The 19,263-nt window shown below is 40.5% G+C and overlaps 1 protein-coding gene across 1 annotated transcript; it reads left to right on the top strand.

The window, feature by feature from the left end:
- Window positions 1–9,679: 9,679 nt before the first annotated feature.
- Window positions 9,680–10,690, top strand: LOC141620137 (uncharacterized). Its single transcript, XM_074437083.1, has one exon. The coding sequence runs from the start codon at window positions 9,680–9,682 to the stop codon at window positions 10,688–10,690; it is 1,011 nt and encodes a 336-aa protein (XP_074293184.1).
- The last annotated feature ends 8,573 nt before the right edge of the window (window positions 10,691–19,263 follow it).

The following is a 19,263-nucleotide window of genomic DNA, read 5'->3' as shown; positions in this document are numbered from 1 at the left end:
CGTTTGTGCATCATTGATGGGATTTTCTGCGAAGAATTCGGCAACGGCGCGCCCCTTTATGACTTTCAAAGGTACATATTTAAGATCGAACTCAGAGAGCATCAAAGTCCATCTCGCTAGACGTCCATTGAGAACGGGTTTCTCAAAGAGGTATTTGACAGGATCCATTTTGGAGAATATTTTGACGGAGTAGCTAAGCATGTAGTGGCGTAGCTTCTTCGTTGCTTACACAAGAGCGAGGCATGTCTTCTCGAGTGGTGTGCATTTGCACTCGTACTCCAAGAACTTCTTACTAAGGTAGTAGATGGCTCTTTCTTCTTTTCCTACGGTTTGAGCTAACATGGCGCCCATGGCCGTTTCAGTTACCGTGAGATATAAACCAAGAGGTTGATCCCGTTGAGGTGGCATGAGCACTGGCGGTTTGGCTAGTATTTCCTTGATTCGGTCGAAAGTCTGTTTTCTTTAACTTCTTGAATATGGGTTCGCAGATCATGGTGAGTTTCGATATGAATCCACTTATGTATTGAACCTTGCCTAGGAATCCCCTAACTTCTTTCTCTGTTTGAGGTTGCGGCATTTCGATTAAAGCTTTGATCTTTGAAGGGTCTATTTCTATACCTCGTTGGCTAACCACGTATCCCAGGAGTTTGCCAGATGTCACTCTGAATGCGCATTTCTGAGGATTGAGCCTCATGTTGTACTTCCGTAGCCTCGAGAAGAATTTGCGAAGGTTCGCAATATGTCCCTCTCTTTCCTTGGATTTAACAATCATGTCATCTACGTATACCTCAACTTCTTTATGCATCATGTCATGTAAGAGCGTAGTTGCGGTGCGTTGGTATGTAGCTCCGGCGTTGATTAACCCAAACGGCATGACCGTGTAACAGTAGGTTCCCCATTGAGTGATGAAGGCGGTCTTATGCATGTCCTCTAAGGCCATCTTGATCTGGTTATATCCCGCGTATCCATCCATGAAGGATAGCAATGCGTGATCCGCTGTATTATCCACTAATATGTCGATATGTGGTAGAGGAAAGTCATCCTTAGGGCTTGCTTTGTTTAAGTCTCTAAAGTCAACACAAACACGGATTCTCCCATCCTTTTTGGGTACGGGTACTATGTTAGCCACCCAGTCTGAGTACTCGGAAACTTTGAAGAACCCGGCTTTGAATTGTTTATCGACTTCTTCTTTGATTTTAAGAGCCCATTCCGTCCTCATTCTTTGAAGCTTCTATTTCACGGGTTTAAACCCTGGTTTGATTGGGATTCTATGCTCTGCAATCTCCTTGTCGATCCATGGCATATCTTTGTAGGACCAAGCGAAAACGTCTTTGAACTCGTGTAGGAGGTCTATGAAATTGGCCCTTTCGGTGGGGCTCAGGGTTGTCCCTATCCTAAGTTCTTGGGGTTCTAGTTCAGTTCCTACGATGATGGGTTCAGTATCTTCTATCACGGGTCCCCCCTCCCCCTTTTGTAGTATTTCTTTGGTTATGTAGGGAGGTATCTCGATTGAGTCAGGGTCTGGGTCATCCTCATCATCATCGTAAACAGAATTGCATTCAAGATAACACGAAGAGTAAGAAGAACCTAATTTATTCATATTAAGATTTGAGAAAAGTTGAAACAGAGAAGCCATCTGATCTATGGTCAGTGGCGGTAAAGGGACAGCGGTTGGGACATTTCCCGAACTACTGTTGCTATTCGATACTAGGCTAGGAGAAACGAAGGGAGTGGGAATGACGACAGGAGGAGACTCTCTAGGAACTTCTCTAGACTCCGACTCTGACTCTGACTCTGACTCGAATTCATCGTCTTCTGGTTCTCCTTTGAACATCTCTCCTTCTCCAGTAGTGGGCTTGAAGAGTCTTCCTTGGTTGTTTGTCCACTTGATCGATTTTCTCCATCCTTTCTGCTGATTGGTGTTGATTTCTGCGATTACTGCGGTAGGGTCGAAGTGATCATCTTAAAGTACCATAGTAATGATCTCGTCCTGCGCGGCTCTAACAAATGGATCTTCTCCAAATAGTAGACTCACAGCTTATTCTTCTAGGCAAGGTGCTTGACGAGTCTTGACGGTAGGAACCGTTTCTGGAGGAATGAAGTAGCAATCGTAAAAGATCTCGATTCCGGCTAGCTTCCTTTCGAGATAATGCCAAGGTTCGGGAAATCCATGAAAGAATTCCTGACTTCCTTCCCTAACGAAGTATCCATTTAGGGTAGGGAGATAGGGTCGCATTTGAATTCCCACATTCTTACGGTTTTGAATTTGAGCAAGCATCTCGAGAACTTCCTCTTTGGTGGGTTTGTATCCTAAACCAAGGGGTATTCTTTGTGAATTACCCTCCTTGTAGGGGGCAATGGTGCTCCTTCGGATAGGATTCAAAGGTATTCCCGGGAAGTATCCCTGGGTTTTGAGTATGTGGTTGACCACTAGGTTAGAGTAAGGATTGAAGTATATTGGTGCTAATTCACTCTCTATGACGTTTATGATGTGAAAGCCCCCAAGTTCATGTACTAGATCTGTAAGAACTTGATTGCTTGACTTCTTTTCGATGATTGCCTTGATGGGCGACGAAGTGATCGTCACCACCTTATCATTTAATGGGATTTTGATTTTCTGGTGGAGTGTGGATGTTATCGCTTTGGAAGCGTGAATCCAGGGTCTTCCCAGAAGTATGTTGAAGGATGCCTCGATGTCCACTATTTGAAAATTGACCTTTCGTTCAATTGACCCTGTGGCTATGGTTAGGTCAACAAGTCCCACCACCTTTCGTCGTGTACCATCATATGCGCGAACACCTTGATTGGTAGGAGTCCAATCTGATTCTTTCATGCCCAACTTATATGCCGTTTTCAAGGGTATGACGTTGACCGCGGAGCCATCATCTACTAAGGTCATTGGCACATTCTTCTTTAAGCCAATGGAGGTGATATAAAGAGCCAAGTTATGACTAGCACCAAAGGGTGGCAAATCCTCATCCGAGAAAGTAATAGGATTACTTAGCTTTGGTGACTCTTGGAAGACCAAGTTGACCACGTCGTCGGGTGTGGAGTTATGTGCCATATTTAGTTTGGCCAAAGCTTGCAGCAAAGCTTGGCGATGTGGGAATGAGCTTGACACTAGTTGCCAGACTGAAAGATCAGCCTTTGTCTTTTGTAGTTGCTTTAGTAGATGGTCGGTAGAGCCTTCTTCATTATCACTTGGTGTGACTACATTGGTTGGACCGTTTGCTATGGGACCATTTTGAGAAGTATTTTGGTATGGGCGTCCTAAACGAGTGAGGTGATCTACATCTTGATCTTCACAATTCTGGACTATTTCCTCACTGATTTTGACTAAGTAGTGTTCAGTGACATACAGATTTTCGTCATCGTCGGCCCATATTCCATTGATAGTATCAAGTTCCCTCATTCTTATGATTTCAGCTTCTAATTGGATAATCTGGTCGACTAGTTCATCAACCATGGCTACTACTTCTTGCATTGTAGTGTTTCGAGGGAAAACTAGTGGTGCACGTTTTCTAGGTGTGGCGTTGGGGCCACATAAGGTTGCCACTGCACTCTCTAGTTCCAAGACTTGTCTATCCACACTTTTTACCCATGCGATGAAATCAGTGATGGTTGGGGAAATGGTGGAGTAGTTCCCTTCATTTTCTATTGCATGAACTTCATCTTCGACTGGGGATATGAGATGTGAACAATCTATGGTAGATTCTTCATTTGTAATCACTAGAACTCTAAGAGGATTCTTAGTGTTGTTAGGCATACCTCCAGGTGGTATTGGTAGGCGACCATCTTCAATCATGTCTTGAAGTACATTTTTCAATTTGTAGCATTTCTCTTTATCATGTCCCTTACCTCTATGGTATTCGTAGTACGAATTCTCATCCCAGAACTTGGATTTCTTTTCTGGTTCAGGCGTAGGGCCTATGAATTGAAGTTTCCCGAGTTTTATCAATCTTTTCAGAACGTTGGAATATGTGTCCCCTAGATTTGTGAATTTCCTTGAAGGGTACTCTTCTTAGATGGCTCAAGGAGGTTAACTTCATCAGTCTTGCTAGTAGAGCCGTAAGAACGACTTGTTGAGCCTTGATATTCATGACCTATCGTTTTGGACAAGAGCCCTTTACGAATGTCATCTTCGATCCTTGTACCTAGTACGGTCAAATCTTTGAAAGTCTTGATGTTTTGATACCTCAAATGATTTGCATAGATGAGCTTTAGATTGTCCACGAATTTCTCCACAAGGGTAGCCCCATCCGGACGTTCAACAAGTTGAGTAGTAGTCTTCCTCCACCGACTTAAAAAATCGGTGAAACCTTCTTTGTCATTTTGGGTAAGAACCACTAAAGTGCGCATGTTGACTTTGATTTCAGCATTATCCGCATATTGTTTAGAAAACTCGATTGCGGCATCGTCCCAAGTAGCGATTTTCTTGTGATCTAGCGAATAGAACCATTGATTTGGGATGGTGTCCAGAGATATGAAGGAAAGATCCTTAAGAACATCTCGGGTTTAATGCCTTTGATAGACATGTAATCCTTGAAGGCACGAATATGGTTCAAAGGGTTTTCATGCCCCTTGAATTTAGGGATATCCGTCATGTTGAAGTTGGTTGGAAACTTGGAACTCACGGCCTCATACTTGCGATTATTCTCCCTATAAATGTCATCCCCTTTAAGATACATCAATTGCTCCTCTAAGTATTGGAGTCGTTTCTCCGCTGCAGTCATACCCATGGGAGGGTTTTCATCCCCGAAGTCATCAACGATTTCACTTTCTCGAGGAGGCATCCTCGTTTCTACGGCATATATTCGGCCCTCAATGGTGTCAAGGCGATCATACACTTGGTCTTGAGTAACTTGGAGACGAGCTAGCGCGGTTAGGATTTGATCATTACTATCCTGGAGTTGATTGAAGTTCACGTTGCTTGTTCCAGGCATGTTGGAAACTGAATAAGAGCGACGATGAATCAAAACACGATCGACCACTCTAGCACGCTTACTTGAAAAGAAATATTTTGACTCGTGAAATGGGAGTGTGCCACTTGTGTCAGTGAGCTTTGAGGAAATGACAAAGTTTGAAAAATGTTGGTCCTAGTCTACTTTAGTGTAGTTGTAGGAGTGGACTCGAATTGAGGTTTCGAAATGGGTTTTGAGGCCCGAATTTTGACTCGACAATTGGACAGAGTTTCGGTTGTTTTGCGCTAATGTTAGGCCCAATTTTTCGAAATTTTACATGTTAAAGAAGGATTTTGAATTTTACAAAAAATCGTCATGGTTTTGTTTAGAAAAAAGGGTGATCACGTATGGCACAAACAATATACAAGCATTATAACGGGATGCTGAGTGCATTTTAAATGGGTTTTTGGCTTAAAGGGTGGGTTGCCATACCGAACTATCAAACCCGAAGTCTGTGGAGAGGCTCGTACCAAACAAGAGTAAGGCCGATTCCTAGTCCATTTCCTCAAGTAGTGAAAGTCCTTGATACAAACAAGAGTAAGCACCATGGTATGGATGACGTCAATCGCTATCTATCCTTAGGCCCAAATAAGAATTAGGACCGTTTAGACGGGACGATTGGTCGAATGGGTTGGGTTGGCCTAGGAAGGCCGAATAAACGATCTAGAATGACCGAGTTATGAAAACCGACAATTGTCTTGTACAAATTATTCCCTAACCTTGTTCAAGTTTCATCCTTTTGGCTACACGTAAGTGTATTATCCCCAGCGGAGTCGCCAAACTGTGGACAATGGGCCCACGGGGGCGCTTGGGAACAGAACAAGCGTTTGCATTTGTGGAGTCGCCACCAATTTATTGTGGAAAATTGGAAACCGTTCAAATACCTCGTGCCATGTCAAGACACAAAGTAATGACATGAACACCAAGAACTCGTTACCCTTAGCATTCTATGTCTAGAATGACTCTCGTGGATGCCAATGAACACGGATGTTCACAGAGATCTAGAGTAAGGGGTGAGGGTACGTATTAGGAAGGTCTTTTGATCGAACACCTAATCCTGCCTGTCTCGATAGCGGCATCTACTAATGATTAAGGAAATTATCTATACTCGATATATTGTCGATTATATGCATGCAATGCAACATCCATAGAATTAATCCTAGCATGTGAAGATTAATACTAAGTCGGTAAACAATTAATTTAACATGCATTTGAGTCAAAGTCGGGATTTAGGATTGATTACATGTGAAAGCATACAAGTGATAATAAAGAGATACAATAATAATACAATAAAGGAAAATTAAAATAAAGAAAATTACAATAATTACATCGGATTTAATTGATTTATGTCGAAAATACTTTTAAAACGGATAATTTGGAAAATAACAAAATAAATGAATTAACGAACAGAAATTAAGGCGATAATACGAATAATAGTTAATTAATTACGTAATTAAATAAACTAAGTCGAGGCAAAACGGGAGTTCAGAGACAGAAGTCAGCAAGGAACAGGCGCAGCAGAGCTGCGCCCTCTGGAAGAGGCGCAGTAGTCACTGCGTTTGTTCCTTGGCTCAGTTCCGGTTTTGTGTCCCTAGGGTCGTCATTAGTGATGGGGGAATAAATTTTTGAGTTAAAATTTAAAAATTTTGAGTTTTATTATAAAGTTTTTGAATTTATTTACTTAAATATTAATCTTAGAAAGTTATATTATAACTAAAAGAAATTACATATAAGCTCAGAAAAATTTTAATTTTTGACGTCATAAAACTAAAATGTAATTTGTAAACTATATAAAACTAAAAAAAATGCACAAAAACTCAAAAACCCATTAAATATATGGTAGTACATCTGATATACAATCATTTTTCTCATGTTTGTGTAGTAAAATCAAATTGCTCAAGAATTCAGTTTCTTGCACAAAATACTTTGTTAGACACTCAGACATGCATTCTTCACTCTTTGTAACTGTTTTTTTGGAAGGGGTGTGTATTGTGTGTGATCTTATTGAGAAAAGAAGGTCAAATGGTCAAAGGGAGAAGATGAGCTGAAAAGCTAAGATGGGAATGGCCTATGACGCTGATGTGTAGCTGTAGTAGGGGCATTAGAATTAGACGCATATAATTATACAAAGACTGGTCATCATTCACATGCATTTCCAGCTCATTACCCTAAATGGTCAATGTCCCTCCATATTTTCGCCTACTTCACCATTTGTATTTCAACGATTGGGTGCCTCAATAATGCATTATTCTACCATCTTGCTATGTGTATTGTAGCAACTAGGGTTGGTCAAAGGTACGGGTTGGCCGGGTCGGAACAGGCCGTGCTTGCTTTGTAAGGCCCAAAACCGGCCTGAGATTGAGGGCGGTTGGGGCCAGGTAAAAGGTGGCCTGTGAAGTGCGTTTGGGGCGTGTTTTAGGGAAGGCTGATGCGGGCCTATGGCGGGTCTGGGTTAGGGCGAGTCGAGTCGATCTGGGGGTGGGTTGGATCGGGCCGGGCCAAAAGTGGCCCCAGTGAGCGGGGTCGAGGCAGACTGACCCGTAGTTTTGACCACCCCTAGACCAGGGTCGTCCCTGACATTTTGGGGGCCCTATGCAAAATTGAAAAAATAGGCCCCTAAAATACGTACGCACCTTTTTTTTAAAAGGAAGACAAGGTTTTATATTAAATTAAACTCCGCTAAGACAATAAGCGGAAAAGTAAAAGACAATACGATACACACCTATGTTAATATATAACCACAAATTAATTTTTTAAAAATATCAAAACTGTTGTAAACACAAAGTCAAGGTGAAAATCTCACCTCCGGGATTTACTCCACCGTCCTCCCAGAAGTCTACATTTACTACAGTAAATATGGCAAATGTCTTTGGTGCATTTAATGTATACACACCATATTACGTTGTATAAATATAGTACTCGATGAATGAGAAAACACACAACTTTCACTCTCAATCTTTCACTCTCAATCGTAATCTTTAACACGTTATCAGCACGAGCTTGCTCCGAATTCGCAAGGTATCATTTTCAAAATACTCGTAATAATTTAGCTCTTATAAATTTTTTTTTGTTTCAAAACAATTACATTACTAAATAATATTTTTAACATGGATCACCAATGTCATGGAATCACCACTATTTTAAGTTATATCTCAAATTCTAACATATATTTCATCACCGAACCTACTAATGACTTACCTATAAATATCCCTGTTGTTTGCCCGCAACCACAACCACAACCACAACCACAACCGAGTGAACCATCGGTTGTTGCCCCCACTTAATCAACACTTATCAAAACCGATCCGGATCAACCTCAATAGTCAAGTAGAGGAAAAACTCGAAAAGTGTCACAAAACCCGTCAATTTTTCCCCGAAAATACAGCAGGACCGTCTCGCTCAAAAAGGGCAAGAGACGATCAGGTATCATCTGGATCAACCGAATCCACTTGTGGCAAACGCCATAATATTAACGCTACTAAAACGGTCACCGCTGTCGGCGGTCCCTTAGCACCACCTAGGCCGGCAACATCAGCCGAGGTACACACTTTGAACGATGACCTCCATCGACCACCTCTCATACCGCAAACCCAAAACTTCCCCAAAACTGACAACAATATGCCAAGTCCCGATAACTATAAATCATAAGAAAGGAGATATATATTTTGTGTATCTTTGAATCGTAGAATAAGCAAGTTTGATTCATAAAAGGTAGAATAACATAGGTGAAAAAAAGGGTGGGGAGTGATAATGAAAAAAAAAGGGTGTTTGAAAGAGTAAGCATATAGTGTGTAATAATTGATAGATACTAGAGTTTGATGTGGTGATGCATAAAAATGACACACGCAAGACAATAAGTCATGGTCTCCTATCCTTCTACTAATAAATATAGGTGGTTGGTAAGTTACATATTGACAATAAGTCATGGTCTCTTCCTTTTATTATAAGACTAGTACTAGGTTGTATGTGTAAGTTACATATTGACATACATATATTATTTATATGTATGTATTATGGGTCATAAATTCTTCTATATACATTATATCTTGTACCTAAATAGTTTATGTATAGAAAAATTATTAGCATCTAAATTACATATATGAGTACCTTTTTTTTTGTAATAGCCTTTTGTTTTATTTTATTTTTGCTAAACATAGTTTATTTTACTATTACAACCGACGCTACAGTATTTTTAACCCCTATAAAACCCTTATAAACTCTATCATTTTACTCACTTCTTCTCTTATCCAAAATCTTCTTCTCTTATCCAAAATCTTCTTCCCTTATCCAAAATCACGAAAAAAAATGGATAATAATAAGGATACAATACCCGAAGACGAGCTCATGCGCTCTATTAAGAAAAATTTTCGTGAGTTAGAAACCCGGCTTAGTTGGTTAATGATAATAATAATTGTATTAGTTGCCCTTTTCGCTATGTTTTTAGCTCATATTATGAATAATAAGTAAGTTTTATGCATATTTAGCTCTTGTTACATATTGTTATTTATGCTTTTATATTAGTTTTATTGTAAACTTTTGATTAAGCTGAATTATCTTCCTTTAAATAATCTTAACCTATGACCAATTTGAATTATAATATATGAATTACAAGACCACTAACCGCAATAAGTTAATAATATTGAATTAATTAAGGTAGAAAACTTGAACATAACTATTCTTGTTTTCTAACAGTTTTTTTTTTTACGTTACATAGAAAAATGTCTCACACTGCCAAAAGAGACTTCGATATTCTAGATTTATCTGGGCAGAAATTTCTGCTATGGAAAGACGATGTCATAGCCCATTTGGGAGCCAAGGGCCTCGAACATACTGTTGAGGTAGGTAATTTTGGTACCTACCAAGAAAAGCAGCAGGCTCATATATTTATACGACATCATATGAATGAAGGGCTAAAAAATGAGTATTTGCGAATAAGAGACCCTTCTGAATTATGGGCTCGCCTTGAGGAAAGGTTTGGACATCAACAGTATGTCCTACTCCCTAAACTTCGCCATGAATGGGAAAACTTACGTTTCCAAGATTTTACTTCGGTAAACGAATATAATTCGGCCCTATTTCGCATTGCCTCACAATTGGAGTATTGTGGTCATGAAGTTAGCGACTTCACTAAAATCGAGAAAACATTCTCAACTATGGGCAAACGCAATATTTATTTTCAAAGACAAATAAGGCAAAGCAAAATTGAAAAATTCACTGACCTTATTGCAATACTTTTAGTCGCTGAACAAAATGACAATGTTTTGTTAAAAAACGATAATTTGAGGCCAAGTGGATCTATTACAATACCTGAGGCAAATTTTGTTGCTAGAAGTGGGCGTGGACGCTGGATCAATAAGAGAGGACGTGGTTCTGACCTAAGTAGAGGTCAAAATACGTTTAAAAAACCACATTACGGAAAGCAGAAGGCTTATCCCGAAAATATTGAAAAACCTAGAACTACTTGTAATAAGTGTGGTCTAGGAGGACACTGGGCTCGCGCGTGTCGCACGCCAAAACACTTTGTCGACCTCTACCAGGCATCCATCAGGCAAAAGAATAAAAGGCCTGAGTCACATTTTATTACTGATGCCATACCATTAACATCCAATATGCCTAAATCAAACATGGTTGAGACTGACATGCTTGAATCAGATATGATCGAAACGGCAAACTACTTTCTGGATGATGGCGCCGGGAGTAGTGGATTCAATATGACATCTACTATGTAGAAAATATGTTACCTTTATTTTAAATCTTACTATGCATCCATGTTTAATATGCTTTTATTTCTTACCTCAAATAATGTAATATACTAGTTTCCATTTTCATTGCATCCTAAACATAATTATTAAACAATATTAATAGTCTTTATTTTAATGTTTTAGATATGACAACCGATGCAGAAGCATGCTTAATAGATAGCGGCACAACTCACACTATCTTGAAACAGCAAAAATATTTCACAGAATTAATACCAATTAAAGCATATGTGAATACTATATGCGGCAACGCTGAAATAATTGAAGGTTGTGGAAAAGCTATCATCGTACTCCCAATGGGAACAAGCATAACAATACATAAAGCGCTATACTCGAGCAAGTCGCAACGAAACCTGATCAGTTTCAAAGATATGCGACAAAATGGTTATCATATTGAAACCATGACAGAAAATTATAAAGAATACTTATGCCTAACAATAATAAAATTGGGCAAGAAATGCATATCTGAGAAAATGTCATCATACTCTTCTGGTTTATATTATACACATATAAATCCCATTATAACTAGCATGATGTCATCAACAAAAATAAATGATAAGACCGCATTCACTTTGTGGCATTATAGGTTAGGTCATCCAGGACCTGGCATGATGACAAAAATTATTGAAAGTTCACTGGGACACCCTTTAAAGAATGTCAGGGTAATAAAATCTAGTGATTTTCCTTGCAGTGCATGTTCACTGGGAAAATTTATTACAAGACCATCGACAAGCAAAATTAAGAATGACTCACCCGGATTCCTTGAAAGGATTCAAGGTAATATATGTGGCCCAATTAACCCACAATGTGGACCATTTCGATATTTTATGGTACTAATTGACGCATCTACGAGATGGTCATATGTAACCCTTCTTTCCACAAGGAATTTTGCTCTTACGAAATTACTTGCTCAGATAATCAGACTACGAACGCAATTTCCAGATCAGAATATTAAGAAAATTCGTCTGGATAATGCGGGGGAGTTTACTTCTCAAGCATTTAATGAGTATTGTATGTCGACTGGCATAGATGTTGAACACCCAGTAGCACACGTCCATACACAAAATGGACTGGCCGAGGCAATGATAAAAAGATTGCAGCAAACAGCTAGGCCGCTACTAATGAAATCAAAATTACCAACATCAGCATGGGGACATGCTATTCTACATGCGAAACCTTAACCCGGTTAAGGCCTACCGCATATCATAAATTTTCCCTCTTACAATCGGTAACGGACACCCACCAAATATATCACATTTAAGAACATTTGGTTGCTCTGTTTTTGTACCAATTGCTCCACCCCAAAGGACTAAAATGGGTCCACAAAATAAGACTGGTATATATGTTGGATTCATTTCTCCAAGTATTATTAAATACGTTGAACCTATGACTGGAGATTTATTCACGACACGATTTGCCGATTGTCATTTCGACGAACATACATTCCCAGTCTTAGGGGGAGAAAGAAAAGTGGACCAACGACCAAAAAAAATTACATGGAATGCAGATTCATTATTATACCCTGATCCAAGAAATGGTTCTTGTAATCAAGAAGTACAAAAGATAATTCATTTGCAAAGTGTTGCTAATCAATTACCTGATGCATTTACAAACTCAAAGGGGGTCACAAAGTCTCATATTCCAGCAGCAAATGCGCCTGCCAGAATTGACATTCCTATAGAAAGCTCTGACAAGTCAATAACAGAACAATCTATGGCACGTAGGAAACGTGGGAGACCACCGGGCTCAAAGGATCTCAAACCTAGAAAATCTAAGAAACAAAAGGAAATATCATGTGATAAAGATAGTGAAGAACAAACATTACTAGAGTTACCGAGAGAGGAAACTTTGGAAAATGTAAACGATGACAGCCATGAAATCTCATTGAATTATGTTCATACGGGAATTGAATATAACCGAGTAGAAGTCAATATCGATGAAATATTTGTATGCTCCATCGCAACAGAAATCATGACAGACAAAAATGATATTGAGCCAAAATCTGTTAACGAGTGTCGTCAAAGACACGACTGGCCAAAATGGGAGGAAGCAATGAAAGCAGAATTGAAGTCTTTTGAGAAAAGAGAAGTTTTTGGCCCGATAATACACACACCAAAGAATGTAAAACCGGTAGGGCATAAATGGGTCTTCATCAGGAAACGAAATGAGAAAAATGAAATTGTAAGATATAAAGCAAGACTTGTTGCACAAGGGTTCTCGCAAATGCCAGGAATTGATTATGATGAGACATATTCTCCTGTAGTTGATGCAACAACTCTAAGATTCCTAACTGGCCTTGCAGTATCAAAGGGATTATACATGCGCCTTATGGATGTCGTGACTGCTTATTTATATGGGTCACTTGACACTGATATATACATGAAAATCCCAGATGGAGTGAAAATGCCCAACGATTACAACTCTAAACTACCTCAGGAGATGTTTTGTATCAAACTGCAAAAGTATTTATATGGATTAAAGCAGTCAGGGCGAATGTGGTATAATCGTCTGAAAGAATATCTTGTGAAAGAAGGTTACAAAAATGATCCCATTAGTCCATGCGTTTTTATTAGAAAAACATGTAATGGATTCATAATCATTGCGGTGTATGTCGATGATTTAAACATCATTGAAACTCCAGCCGAGCTTGAAGTCACGGCAAAATATCTAATGAAAGAATTCGAGATGAAAGATCTCGGACGAACAAAATTCTGCCTTGGACTACAAATCGAGCATCTTAAGAATGGAGTTCTTATTCACCAAGAAAATTACACCCAAAGAGTCATATAAAGATTTGGAATGGCTAGATCACATCCACTTAGTTCTCCAATGGTTGTTCGCTCTCTTAGTGTTGAAAAGGACGAATTTAGGTCAAGAGAAGCCAACGAAGATATCCTAGGACCAGAAGTACCATATATTAGTGCAATAGGTGCATTAATGTATTTGGCAAATAATACTCGACCAGATATAGCATTTTCGGTTAACTTACTAGCAAGGTTTAGTGCATCACCAACTAAAAGACATTGGAATGGAGTTAAACACTTGTTAAGGTACCTTCAAGGAACCCAAGATTTAGGATTATTTTATCCTAGAAAGAAAGATGCTACGTTGATTGGATATGCAGATGCTGGATACTTGTCAGACCCACAAAAGGCAAAATCTCAGACAGGATATGTATTTATATATGGCGGTACACCCATATCCTGGAAGTCAACAAAGCAAACATTGACTGCCACATCATCAAATCATGCAGAATTAATTGCATTGTACGAAGCTTCAAGAGAATGTGTATGGTTGAGATCCATGATACAGTACATTGAAAAGGAATGCGATATCAAGACAAGTGATCATCCGACATTAGTATACGAGGATAATACGGCGTGTATCGCTCAAGTAAAGGAAGGCTATATCAAAGGAGATAGAACTAAGCATATAGCTCCAAAATTCTTCTTCACACATGATCTTCAAGAACAAGGGACAATTGACATCCAACAAGTCAGGTCAAGCGAGAACCTTGCAGACTTGTTCACAAAGTCACTACCATCAAAGCAATTCCAAGAACTAGTTCGCAAGATCGGAATGAGACGGCTCAAGGATATGTGTTGAATTCAGGGGGAGTACTATATGCACTACACTCTTTTTCCCTTAGTCAGGTTTTACCCATTGGGTTTTTACTGACAAGGTTTTTAATGAGGTAGTACCCTTCAAAGCATATAGTACAATCCAAGTAATTATAAGGTGAAATTTCCAAGGGGGAGTGTTGTAAACACAAAGTCAAGGTGAAAATCTCACCTCCGGGATTTACTCCACCGTCCTCCCAGAAGTCTACATTTACTATAGTAAATATGGCAAATGTCTTTGGTGCATTTAATGTATACACACCGTATTACGTTGTATAAATACCGTACTCGATGAATGAGAAAACACACAACTTTCACTCTCAATCTTTCACTCTCAATCGTAATCTTTAACAAAAACAAGTTTGATAAGAAGCTAATAAGGTCCTACTGCTGTATATGCTAAATTAACTTTTAAGATATTGAGTAAGTTTCAGTGTCATGTTGGTTTGCAATCACCCTTGCGAAAGACAATACAATACACACCTACTCCCTCCTATTCTTAATAATCCTCCCTATTCATGGAGGGCACGGGAATTAAGGAAGGGAAGTATTGTGGACATGGGCCCACCTGTGTATGCCCAGCCGATCTGTGGACAACGGCAGCGGTATTTTTGAAAGCCACGCTCGGCGGCGTAAAGGTGCTTTCGACCGGATCATTTTAGATCGGTCGGTTTCGTCTCGGTAAGGGTCTCGAAACGATTATAGATGTTCGGAGTCGCCACCAAGCATTTGTGGGATGCCTGGAACCCGTTCGAATTCCACTTTATACCTCGGTCAAATCGAAGCACAAAGCAGCGTTTTGACATAGGTACTAAAGATAAGGAAATCGTCCCTCTTTAGCATCCTATCTCTAGAATGACTCTCGTACGCCCTGGATAAGGTCGTCCACTATCCAAAGTTTCTGAGTAAGAGGTGAAGGTACGTATTGGGAAGCCCTTTAATCAGACACCCAATCCCGCCCGCGTTTAGCGGCCTCTACTGATCGATCTTGGTTGGTTGAATGCAAAAGTTGATAAAACGGTTTAAATGCATGAATGCGCATCCAATGATTTAAACCTAACATGTGAGCTTTCTAAGTCGGTTGATTTAATCCAAGTATCAAGTATAAGATGTCGAGTTGGATTAATGATTGATTTGCATGCAAGACGAAAATTAAACATCCATTTACCGTATTAGGTTTAGGGTGCATAACATGATCCATTTGTCTTAGTAAGGCATTTGGCAAATATGGTTTGAATAGTCATCTGATCCGTCCTATATCCGGGTTATCCGGAGTCGGGATCGTCCTAGACTAATGCTGGAAGGGAATAGGCCCTGTACCAGACGGCTATAAGAGGCGCGAGCCAGCCGGCGGTGTAAGGGGCCTCCCTCTGGTTTTGAAAATGAGAAAGAAAAGGCCTGCTTGAGGCGCGGGTTAGCCAACGGCTGTATGCCGTGTTCTGGTTGTTTAGAAAACGTTATAAAACGTGTTGAAAATGGGTATTTGGACCCGGTTTGATTTTGAAAGGGTCGTTTAGACCGTATTTGTTGGTTTGAAGAACTAGACTCGAATAATCATCATTGTTTGATAGTATTCGGTGTCGGGTTCGGTCTTGACAAGCTTGACATGAATAGTTTTGAAAATGATTATGGACTAATTGTTTTAAGTCCATTTTGAATGTAATTAGTCGGTACTCATCATCGTACCTGGGTTAAAATCCGGCATGGTATATAGAACCAAGGATGATTTCGTGTTGGTGACTAATATGCTTGTTTTGAAAATGTAAAGAAATGAAATAAAAGGCTTTAAAATACCTTTTAAATGTCATTAACCAAATATTATCACCGAAACACGGATTTAGCCGTCATGGTATGAAGAACCAAGGGTGAAAAATGCTTTATGGTTAAAACATGTAAAATAAAACAAAAAGGTTTCGAAAATACTTGAAATGGTAAAAACCGATTACAAATATGAAAATTGGGTTGAGGGAAATGACGAGAACAAACACGGTTGATCTCTGGTCTGAACACCCCATTTAGGCGCGAGCCAGTAGGCGACCTAAGGGGCTTCTGCCTTAGACCAAAAATCAGTTTTGGCTCGTTTATTCCATGTTTTGGTTCATGTTATGCATGTTTTAGCATGTTAAAATCATGAAACGAAAGAAAACATAATAAAAGAGGATTTTTACACCCTCATACTTACATGTTTGGTTATGGCGAGTGACCGACGTAAGTATAACAACTTGTTTGATCGGAAAAAACTCGGTTTATAACCGTTTTGGTAAGTAAAAGAGTGTTTTAAATGTTTAGTGATGGTGTAGTGGTCAAAGTGGTCGGACAAGTAGTTTAATGCACGATGACGGTACCAAACAATGTGTAAGGCTCGTGTTTACGATCGGTAGGTCGTAAACACGCATCGGATTGTGACTTTAGAAGTCGAGTCGAGAATTTTAAGGGAGAAAAGAGGGGGCGGACACTCGCGTAAGTCTCAAATGGGTGGCATTTGAGGGGTATTTATAGAAGAATGAGTGGTTGTGTGAGTTTTGAGCGACGTGGCCACCTGGGCTGGTCAAAGAGGCGCGACCCAAGTCGCGGCACTTCGAGTTGTGTTGACACTATCACAACAAACGCAATCATGATTTGTTCTATCCTAGGTTTTGTAGTCACATGTTTGGTTCTTGACCATTCATGAATCCTGGAAAACTTAGTATAGAAGGCTTGAAGATATTTTGCTTTTGTGGTTGACTCGGTTTGACTCGTTGTTGGAGTCGGGATTTTGAATTTTCGAGTCGGTTTTTGGCTCGGTGTCGGTTTTGACTCTAGTTAGTGTCATTGTGACCCCGTCGTTGTGCGTTAAACACTCCAGGTATTTTTGAAATGTTTTGAAATGTTTTGTTTTCGAAATCGTTTTAAGTTTTCCGACGTAAAGTTGTACACAAACTGTCGATCAAACGCTGCGATCCCAAAACATGTTGTAGTCCGATAATTATCGGGTGTTGGAGTCTCAGCAGATACTGGGTATCTACAGAGCCCCCACTTTGACTGAGGCTTGGACAGGGCGAAAGTCAAAGTAGAGTCCCCAAGTCAATCGAAGATTACAACCTGAAGACCCAAGCGATGTCAAGGCGGCTCGAAAGGATTCGGGCCAAGGACCTGTCGTCGGGAAGGGCGACGCCAAGGCGACTCGAGGGTACGAGTCAAGGACCTGTCGTCGGGAACAGTTTAGAGTCTGTCGACTGTCCGTGCGGGTCGTTTAAAGTCCGTTAGACTACGTGCAAAGGCTCGCCAGCCATAAGAAGGAGTCATACCTGAGGCATCTTCGGATATGTCCTTGCATGGTTGCGGATAAATGCTCACCAGCTGTGGTGCGTATATGAAGAGGGCTCGCCAGCCGCGGTGCGTTGTAAGGCTCGCCAGCCGAGACAAGGAAATGTACCCGAGGCATCTTCGGGATGTGTCTTTGGAGGGGTGCGGGCAAAGGCTCGCCAGCCGTGGTGCGTATATGAGGAGGGCTCGCCAGCCGCGGTGCGTTGTAAGGCTCGCCAGCCGCGGTGCGTTGTAAGGCTCGCCAGCCGCGACAAGGAAATGTACCCGAGGCATCTTCGGGATGTATCCTTGAAAAGGTTTGCGGACAAATGCTCGCCAGCTGTGGTGTGTATGTGAGGAGGGCTCGCCAGCCGCGGTGCGTTGTAAGGCTCGCCAGCCGCGACAAGGAAATGTACCCGAGGCATCTTCGGGATGTATCCTTGAAAAGGTAAGGAAATGTACCCGAGGCATCTTCGGGATGTATCCTTGATGAGGTAAGGAAATGTACCCGAGGCATCTTCGGGATGTATCCTTGAAAAGGTAAGGAAATGTACCCGAGGCATCTTCGGGATGTGTCCTTGAAAGGTAAGGACATGTACCCGAGGCATCTTCAGGATGTGTCCTTGAAAGGTAAGGAAATGTACCCTAGGCATCTTCGGGATGTGTCCTTGAATGTGTGCGGACAAAGGCTCTCCATCCAATGGTAAAGGTCGGTTAATGGACCATGGGAATAGCCGCGTCGAGTGGGCTTACTTTGAAAGTAGCGAACTCATGATGTCGCTGTGGAAATAGTGAGTATGGATCCTCACTATCACTGCTTTTGGAATGAGCGGGTTCTGCGAGGAAGCCCCCTGCTGGCATTTGAAGGAATAGTGAATTTGGAATTTTCACCATTCGATTTGAATTTGTAGGGCGGTTTTGATCGCCGTTTGTCTTAATTTTGAAAGGAAATAGCAAATTTCAAATCTGCTATTATATTTGAAGTGACGGTTTATGTGCCGCCGTTGACATTTGAAAGAAATAGTGAATTTGGAATCTTCACTATTGATTGAAGTGACGGTTTATATGCCGCCGTTGACATGTTGAAAGAAATAGTGAATTTGGAATTTTCACTACTGATTGAAGTGACGGTTTATGTGCCGCCGTTGCTTGAAATAGCGATCTTGAATTTTCGCCATTATTTTGAAATTGGCGGTTTTGATCGCCGTTTGCTTGAAAATAGCGAGTTTTAAATTTTTGCTATTTGTTTTTCGAGGAAATGACAATATTTAATATTATCAACGAAAATTTTGAAGTTTTGTTGTGGGAAATTGGGCCAAAGCCCAAATTTCGCCGAAAAAGAAAGGGGAGGCCTGGTTTAGGCGCGAGCCACCTGGCGATACAAGCCGGCTTCCCTATTTTTTGTTAAAAAGACGCGAGGTTGAGTTGCGGATGAACATTCATCTTCAACCTCGAAAAATCGCCTAAAATTGCCATTGACGGACCTTCAAGCTTGCTTTTATCCGTGCCATTGTCAACAAATGTCATCTCAAGGTAAGTATTTCCTCTTGAATCCTTTCAAATTTGTTGGTTGTTAGCTAGATTGAATTAGGGCGGATTTTGCCCTAAAAATCGAATTGGGCGTTTTTGCTTGGGCCA

The sequence above is a fragment of the Silene latifolia genome, chromosome X, assembly GCF_048544455.1.
Source record: "Silene latifolia isolate original U9 population chromosome X, ASM4854445v1, whole genome shotgun sequence".
NCBI classification, from domain to species: Eukaryota; Viridiplantae; Streptophyta; class Magnoliopsida; order Caryophyllales; family Caryophyllaceae; genus Silene; species Silene latifolia.
This window is presented reverse-complemented; position numbering and strand designations above follow the sequence as displayed.